The sequence below is a fragment of the Oculina patagonica genome, chromosome 3 (assembly GCF_052425735.1).
Source record: "Oculina patagonica isolate OP01 chromosome 3, crgOcupat, whole genome shotgun sequence".
Classification (NCBI taxonomy): domain Eukaryota; kingdom Metazoa; phylum Cnidaria; class Anthozoa; order Scleractinia; family Oculinidae; genus Oculina; species Oculina patagonica.
The window spans coordinates 3,959,177-3,967,983 of NC_135760.1; the positions used below are offsets into that span (position 1 = coordinate 3,959,177).

General features: G+C 39.3%; 1 protein-coding gene across 2 annotated transcripts in view; it reads right to left on the reverse strand.

Annotated features, from left to right (window-relative positions):
- LOC144646176 (acyl-CoA dehydrogenase family member 11-like) overlaps positions 1 to 8,721 on the reverse strand; it is a 117,213-nt gene extending 108,492 nt beyond the window's left edge. For both annotated transcript variants that reach the window (XM_078505721.1, XM_078505720.1), the window contains exons 1-8: positions 8,365 to 8,721; positions 5,041 to 5,273; positions 4,302 to 4,401; positions 3,400 to 3,526; positions 2,802 to 2,944; positions 1,750 to 1,824; positions 1,469 to 1,543; positions 1,204 to 1,298 (exon numbers count right to left, since the gene is read on the reverse strand). In XM_078505721.1, the coding sequence (XP_078361847.1) occupies positions 1,204 to 1,298; positions 1,469 to 1,543; positions 1,750 to 1,824; positions 2,802 to 2,944; positions 3,400 to 3,526; positions 4,302 to 4,401; positions 5,041 to 5,273; positions 8,365 to 8,616 (1,100 nt within the window). In that variant the 5' untranslated portion in view covers positions 8,617 to 8,721. The remainder of the gene's footprint in view (positions 1 to 1,203; positions 1,299 to 1,468; positions 1,544 to 1,749; positions 1,825 to 2,801; positions 2,945 to 3,399; positions 3,527 to 4,301; positions 4,402 to 5,040; positions 5,274 to 8,364) is intronic.
- Positions 8,722 to 8,807: the final 86 nt, after the last annotated feature.

Here is an 8,807-nt window from a genome sequence, read left to right on the forward strand (position 1 = left end):
TAGTTATTTATATTCACACGGCAAAAAGAATCATCAGTTAAGTAAGCTATAAAAAACATATAAAAAAGCATAACACTGCTTTACATGATTGCCGTGTGGGAATCCGATATGTCAGTGATTTGATTTATAATTTCTCGTTTAAAGTGCCCAATGGAGCCAACATCCCTCATTTGCTGGGGCAAATTGTTCCATAGAAGGGCCCCACTATAACTAAAACTTCGTTTCAAATAGTTTGTGTGTGGCTTGGGCAGGTCAAGTTTACCTTCGAGATTTCTTAAATTGTATTCTGCGCGGCGGGTAGTGAATAATTGAGACAAGTACTCTGGGTTAAGTTTGTGTATTGATTTAAACATCATCAATGCTTTTTGCGTCTGACGACGTTTAGATAGCTTCTTCCACTTGAGTTTTTCCAAAAGGAGGTTCAAGCTCGTATCATACGGCGATTTGGTAATCACTCTGGCTGCGCGATTTTGGAGTCTTTGCAGAATTGCAGTTTATCGCTTAACTGGCTGCTCAAATAATCCTTAACGGAGCTGCATTAATCAAAATGCGGTAGTATTAAGGCATTGTTGATTTGTACCCTGGTTTTTGTAGAGATAAAAGGTCTTACACGTTTTAAAGCGCCTATAGATGAGGAAACTTTCTTAGATATTTCTTCAACGTGTTTTGACCAAGAGAGTCGATCATCAATACTAAGTCCTAACGATTTAGTATGATCAACCCTCTTGATGTTCTCCCCGTCTATTTCAATATCAAATTCGTCGCTTTGAAAATGTCTGTAATTCTTGCTTTCGGATTTAACCAGCGTGGGTTGACAAGATAGGGAACCATTTCCATTCTCAGAGATTTCTAAACTCTCAGAAACTTCTGAGCTTCCTGTCGCACCGCCGATACCGCCATCTTCAACATGTGAGGGCCAGTGTCACCGTGTTGCGTTCTTTGACAAGACACTTTACTGTCACAGTGCCTCTCCCCACCCAGGAGAAATTGGTACTGGTGAATTGTTAGCAATCTGACAGAATACTGGGGAAGAAGCAATACTCCTAAGCATCTCATGCTACAGAATTCAGGAGTGCTGAGAGCTATGAGCCACTTGGGCTTGGAAAAGGCAATAAAACTCGGTGTACTAGCACGGTCTCTTAGAAAAATAATGCAAAAAGCTGAGCAGCATACACATAAACTTCAGCTCTTAACTGCTCTCACCTTCTCATAACACCAGCAGCCATGATGCTATTGTGAAAACGGGTTATAGTTAACATGTCTGATATACAAGGCACTCCACGACCTTCCTCTGACATCTGAAAAATACGTCATAAACATGACTGGGCATTGTGAGGACTAGCCATGTTTGGCCTAACTTTCTAGCTCCTGGTTACCATTAATGAAATAATGTGCACGTAGCATAGACAGACAGACAGACAGACAGACAGACACATGAAAAAGGATGCATATTTCATTCCTTTCATACCTTGTGAGCCTGCGATCCATGAAGAAGAAGTTCAGCAGTAGGAAGCTGTCTGGTACCCAGTTTGTTTTTCAATCTCTGCAAGAAAATTGCATTGCAGAATTAAATCAAATGCCTGGGTGATTTATTGCATTATTGATAATTTCAACAGGGGTCAATCCAGGAAATTCAGAAACAGTAGATGTAGTTACAGCCAGATTACAACTGTTATGTACACAAACTAGAAAAATTAAAAAATCTTAAAAATTTCACAGGTGGTAGCGTGTCCCTCCCAATGTTGTTACCTGCACTTCAATGTTGTTTAATTTGCCATCTTCATTTCTTGTTTGCATGTAAAACATGGTCAGGCCCTTGGTACCCTGAAATAAAAAAAATACAAAATGAAACAGTCCGGGTTCAAGCCATGTCCAGGGCCACAGTGTTGTGTTCTTGGGCAATACAATAGTACAGAGACAAGAAGCAAGGCTGACACTATGTAGAAATGAAAAAACCTTAACGGGACAACGACATGATAGCGTCCAAACTGAAAGTCAAAAATGCAAACTCTGGACAGGTGTTTCGACCTGATTGGGTCCCTTCAGCAGAGTGTATGCCGCACAGAATAGACAACCAGTGCAAGACCGTTGTCTATAAAGTGCTCGTGGTAATGACAATCCGGATGGGCTCAAATTCAAACACCCGCCCATTGATCATAGCCGCGTGACTATTACTCAATAGGTCAAGAATTCGAAATATCATGTCGTTGTTTCGATGGGAAGTGAGAATAGACAGAACTATCAGTTACACTGAAAACATGGACAAAACCATGTGAAAAGCAACACTGCAAACATGGACAAAACCATGTGAAAACAGTGAAAATGAACAGCATATCGGATCTAAAAGAGCATTTTCGTCCGCAGTCCCTTGCTTTCTATTGTTAATAATACAATAGTGCCTCTCTCCACCCAAGTGTATAAATGGGGGGTACCTGGCTCAAGGCGTCCCCCTTTATACAGGGAGGCTCCACCCAAAAGAGGTGCCTTTTTAAGGCTGGAGGTATATCAAAGGTAGGGATTTCACAGTTGAAGTACGAGGAAGGGAAAAGTGCCCTTTAGATATTAGGAGGGCTTTTCAAAGTGTCTGGAACAGATGCAAACTTTGACAGATTCAAAGGTTTACTCAAAGTAAACAATTTCGAAAACAGAAGTTACAATGTATGTCTTCTTTAGGTATGTGGAAATGGTACTATTCTTATGAAAGGTATAAAAAGGATAACCTTTTCCATTAAATTAAGTGGTATATAAAAGGGTGAGGGATTGGACCTCTGGGATAAAATTGTTAACAAGATGTTACTTACAGGTACAGTAGAGCCATCAGGGTTCTGCACTCTTGCTAGCGTTAGTGTCATGTCTGCATCAGTAGCTGAACTGAACCATTTATAACCATACAGCCTGTAGGTACCATCATCCTGAGGAACAGCTATTGTCTCTGTACCATTTGCTTTAAAAAAATAAATTTTATGGTAATAAAGTTCATTTTTGTTCATGTTCACATGCAGGATTTTAAGAGCCTGCTCAACTACAGTACACAAAGAGGGCCATAGGCAAAGAGGTGCAAAGGGTGGGTCTGCACCCCTCACATGCCATAAAGGTTTGCCTAATCAGGCAGCGAGAGTTAAAAATTAACTTATAGAATGCAGGAAGTGTGGACGAACACAACTTGATTTTTCACAATTTCCAGTGGGAGAATACCCCGGGAGCCCCCTGCATGAAGAGGTCAAATAATTTATTGTGAGTTCATATGTTCCTTTCTATGCACACTTCATATGTTGAGTTTTTTTAAATTTATAAATTGCTAGATTGTTTGTGGTACTGGTTTGGTAAATAAAAGTTTACTGACTGTTTTTTTTTTTACTTTCTAAAAATTAATACCTATCATAATACCTATATACTTACCTACATCTGAACCACCCTTTCTTTCTGTCATCCACTGACCAGACGTCCAGAACTTCTTGGGATCTCTGCTGATCAAATGGTTATAAGCATCCTGTAGAACATTTAGCTTCTCTGTTGAATCTGACACCTAAAGTAAACAAGAAAATAACATTAGTTAAGCAGAGTACACAGCTGACAATGACTACAATCCACTGATACATGAAAATTATGGTGTTTTCTTAAAAACAAAATGTCTTGTTAACAAGCGAAAAGGGATCATAAGACAGCAATAAACTGAAGATGGTTGCATCAAAAGTAATCTCCAGTGAGTAGGAAGTAGAAACTCAGCTGTGTTTTATTGGAAATTTGCAAATCTTGTTGGTTCTTCCCCTTTCTTTCTTTTTGCCATTGGCATAACCCAGCTGCTGTCTATTGGCAAAAAGTGCGATCTGTTTGGCTACACAGGTGCCTTCAATCGATTGTTAGACGGCTCTCGGAGCGTGGGCTCAGTTTTCTGCTGAATTTTTACAACAAATCCTTCAAAAAAATCAACTCTAGCGATATCGTGTGTTTAAAAGATCAGCCACTGGGTTATGCTAAAACAATTAAACAGCTCGCTCTTGATTTCTACCGGATTTTGATAGTTGGTGAGGAGTGAACAGCCGGTAGAGACCTCAAGCTTGCCGTCTAATTGTTAAATTGAACACCTGCGCATTGCCCTATAAAGGGAGAACTGTTCTTGATTTTTGGCTCAAAAGTACATTAATTTGGACTACAATCTGTCCAAGTTCTACTGCAAAAAATTAGACTACTGGCCCTTGTTTTCTATGAGCAATAGTCAACTTGGCTGCGCCTCGTTGACTATTCGCTCATAGAAACTTGGGCTTGCAGTTCATAATTTATTGTTAATTAATACTCAGTACCTCAATAGTCTTGGCTGCTCCATCAGTCATTGCCAGTGGACAAGAGTACAAACCAGAAGAAGGACAAAACATGAACAACTTTGCAGCTTGATATATACGACTGAGAATAATAAAAGCAGTATATTAAGGTTAAATTTTGTTCCACTCCTCAAAATTGTAGAAGCTTAATGGTACTTAGTTGCTCTGGTTACAGTAACATAAAGTGACCAGCAGTATTGCTAGTCCTCCATGGATGAGAACTTACATATAGCGATTAGATTGTGTAGGTTACTACAGTGTATACCCTTCAGTATTTTTGGTCATAAGGTTTAAAGATAGAGCTCATTCCTGTCAAAAGTTTCTCTAAGGATGGAAATCGTCAGTCATATTATTTTCTCTTTTTCCATTCCAACTGAAAAGAAACTCCTGTACCATTTGTCAAACCATGCTCACCCCATTCCTTGTACAGGAACTTATCAACTGGTACTGTTAGGACCGTTCCATTTGGATGATAAAATGACCCAGACTAGCAGAACCGCTTTGAGAGGAATTTAGCAGTTATGTACCACTGGGACTGTTTCATTGGTTTTTGTGCAAAATAATGTTAAATGCCCCAAGTTTCTCAAAGCTACCTGCCACATGGCTTCACAAATTATCATAAGATTGAAACAGTCTTAGAAAAAGAATCAGCTATATATATTATATATATATTGACAATTTAAGGGTTGAAATTATGGCGAAGCCAAAATAAAACTTCTACCTCCACTGTCCAAATTTTCTTTCATAAGGAATAGATATCAGCCCTTCCTCAGCTGACACGTCATGTAACTGTTTCCATCCCTGGCAGGTATGAATGTTGTCAACCCTCGTACCCCATGCATCAAAATGTTCTAGTCTTGGTGGCTGCAGTTCACATTCTCTTCCCATAGAGTTTATATCAGTTGCCACTCTGTGTCCAAATTGCTCTAAGTCTGAGCGGATTTCTTGTAAAACCTGAAAATACAACAGAACAACATCCAAAAAAATCTATATTAGAAAAACCCAAAAATATAATCAAAGAAGAGGATCAGAGATATCAGGAAGAAGCTTAATGATTTTAGTTAGTAATCAGTAATCAATGCAAACATTTTCAGCACTTTCTGTCATATTTTTCAGCACAAAGATAGAAAGGGAAGGGCAGGCCACTCCTGATTCTGAAAGTATCATAGTCAGGTCGCTTAGGGCAATTTTTTGGAGAAATCGTGACACGGTTGATAAAAGCACCAAACTTTGCAGAATGATTCTTTAAAGACTATTAAATAATTTTATCCGTGGCTCCACCTGAATTTTTTCTTGCAATTTGCAAAATTTGCTAAACATTTTGACCACGCACAATCTCTCAAGCACCGCTACCACGCCATTTTGAATTGATTAAATTAAAGTGGGACAGCAAGAAATATTTCTCTTCTCCGTAAGTAATTTGCAGTTTTATGCTTAAATGTTGCAAAAATATATATAACTTGAAGACATTGTTGAAGTTTTTTGCTAAAATTGTAATTTTTAGATGCAGTATTCTAAAATGTTTATTATGGTAATTACAGTAGAACCCGGTAACTCGAACTCGAATAACTCGAAAACCCTGCCAAGTCTGGTTAGCTCAGTTGGTAGAGCGCCGAACTGCTGTGCGGGAGGTCGTGGGTTCGAACCCCAGACCGGACCAACACTCAGGGTCTTAAAATAACTGAGGAGAATGTGCTGCCTTTGTAATTACATCTGCAAATGGCTAGACATTCTAGTCTTCTCGGAAAAGGACGATAAACCGTAGGTCCCGTCTCCTGTATCTTCAGTCTTAAAACAGGGGACGTTAAAGAACCCACACACTATTCGAAAAGAGTAGGGCACGAAGCTCCTGGTGTTGTGGTCTGGTGTACAGCGCATTTGAACATATACACATGAAAAATGCGCTATATTAATTCATTATCATTACCATTATCATTATGGCCGCCGAGGGATGTGGAACATGCTTAAAGAAGCCTTGAAGAAACGAGATTACACAGAGGACGCACAAATTTTGGCCAAGGCAGCTTCAATAATAAGAAAATACATTTTTAGCCACGAGGCATATAAATTTAATGGTCGATTGTTTCCATAAAATAGCCAAGAAGCGTCGTTACCATCTTACCTCAAAATCATAATATTCTTGAACAAACATAGATCGAGAAGCAAGCGGATCATCCAGCATTTACCCCAGCTGGGAATTGCTATTCTTATGTCAGGGTCACACTAACCGGCGATATCGATCTTTCTCCTCCCGCCGCAAAAAAAAAAAAAAAAAAAAAAAAGAACGCCTGATCGCAAGTTAGGGTTACACAGCTTGAAGAGTGGACAGAAGAAGCCATGTGCAAGCACTTTGACGAAGATGGAGTTGTATCCCCTGCCTGCCTGCGAAAGGTCTGTTCACTGTTGGTGCCTTAGACAACCCTAAAAAAGCTTTTTTTCGGTACCGGCATCAGTCTCCTCCAGTTTCCAACTGAGAATTGGCAACGGGTAAACGTATACCAACAGCTATGATTCCTCCATCTGTACCTAGAAAGCTCTCTGCCTTTGTTCCACGCTATATCTGGTTGTAATACTACATCCATGCAGTTTTAGGGAAAAGGGCAGACTTGGCAGGCATTTAAAGAAGAAACAGAAACAATTGCCTTTTCAGCCTCTCTCATCCGTTTAAATCCCTTGATGCCGACTGTGAACACTTCCGTAAAATTGAACGGCTGGCTGTCATGATCATTGTTTATGACAGAGAGAGTTCGTCCTTGTCTCTTAACCAAACTAGGATTTAACTTTTCTGTCTTAGCAGCGTTCATGGAGAAGATGCCACCGACGGAAAATGCTTTGCTTTAACTCACTTTAATAAGGCTCAACAAAATATCCCTTCACCAGACTTTATTTTAACCGAACATTGCAACGATTTCTACACCTTATCGAGTTTCACTCTCCTTATATTTCAAGGGGGTGGCTAGCCACCCCGATCCAACGCCACTAGATCCACTCCTGTCTTGGATATTACAGTTAATTTTTTCAAGCCTTAAGCCACCGCATTTTTTACTTTTGTCATTAAAAACGACTGCGTGGAACGCTAGGGTTAGGGAACCTGAAAATCGCGTGGTTTTTTCTTCAATTTACCTTATGGGTTATCAATATCAAGTACTCTGATAAAATGCCTGTCCAAAGGGAACATTGAAGAACAGCGTTTATGAATTTATGCAAATTAGATAAAAACGTTCTTGTTTAAAGTCAAGAAAAATAAAAAAATTCGGATAGAACCACGGATAAACTTAAAACAAGTATCAAAAAATGGCTGCATGCAAAAATTGGGGCTTTTATCACAAAATCTAATCGATCGCTTATGAAGGGGCATTGCGGAACAACTTTTATGAATATATGCAAATGAGCTAAAATCGTTCTGGTTTAAATTTCAAGAAAAAATAAAATAATTCGGACGGAGCCACGGATAAACTTAAATAAAGTATAGAAAGGAGTCCGCATGCAAAAATTGGTGCTTTTATCACGCAAGTAACGATTATTACGCTAACCGACCTGACTATCAGTACCAATAAGTATTTCAATCAACAGTATGAGCTGTTTAACATGTGAGACCATAGATAATTACACTGATACTTTATAAGTAAATTTGACATTATTTGGGTTACTGTACTTCACTTCAAAAAGGCTGTGATCCAATTGAACTCAAACGTAAACAGTATCAGCAATGATTGAATTTGCATGATCCTATACCCGGCTGCACAATGGGCTGGTACAAAACATGGACCCCTAATCTTGACCCCGGACCAAGCCCCCTTGAAGGGGGTCCAAAGTGGGGCGACATTTAGATTGGAGTTCCATGTTTTTTACTGTTCCCATAAAAAAACACTTCCTGAACTTTTCCAGACTATTGCTCACTATCATACTTCACCTAACTTATTGATGCACTTTATTATGACAGGAATTCCAAATTTTTATTGTTAACTTATATTAAACTCGCACTATTGTTGGGAATGGACTAAACATGTCCTGAGCTAACTTAAGCTTTAAATAACTTTCCTACCTCATTTGGAAGGATTCTTTTCAAGTACGACTGTAAAAATAAATCGCCACTGAATTGGTTTCCAAGCCTTGGTGCCTCTTGAAAGAAAGAACCTCTTCTAGAAGCAGCAAACGTAGTACTAGTGTCTCTCAAACTGTTCGAAATATCATTGCTATCAAGTTCAAGAGCTCCTTGTGAACCCGCTGAAGTGCTTTTTCTTGCAACAAAACTTCGAACAAAGAAGGTCCTAGGTGTGATTCTTGTCCTTAACATCTTGATAATGACAACAGAAACCCAGATAACGAGGGAAAAATCGCGCAACAAGACTTTTTGTCACGTTCTTTTCACTTCTTGATGTTTACGGCCATGTTGTTTACGGCTCAGTAGCCGCGCTTTTACCAAACACCACGCGGGCAACGTGGGCAACTCGCGAGTTACATAATTACCACGCGTGTACAAAAGAA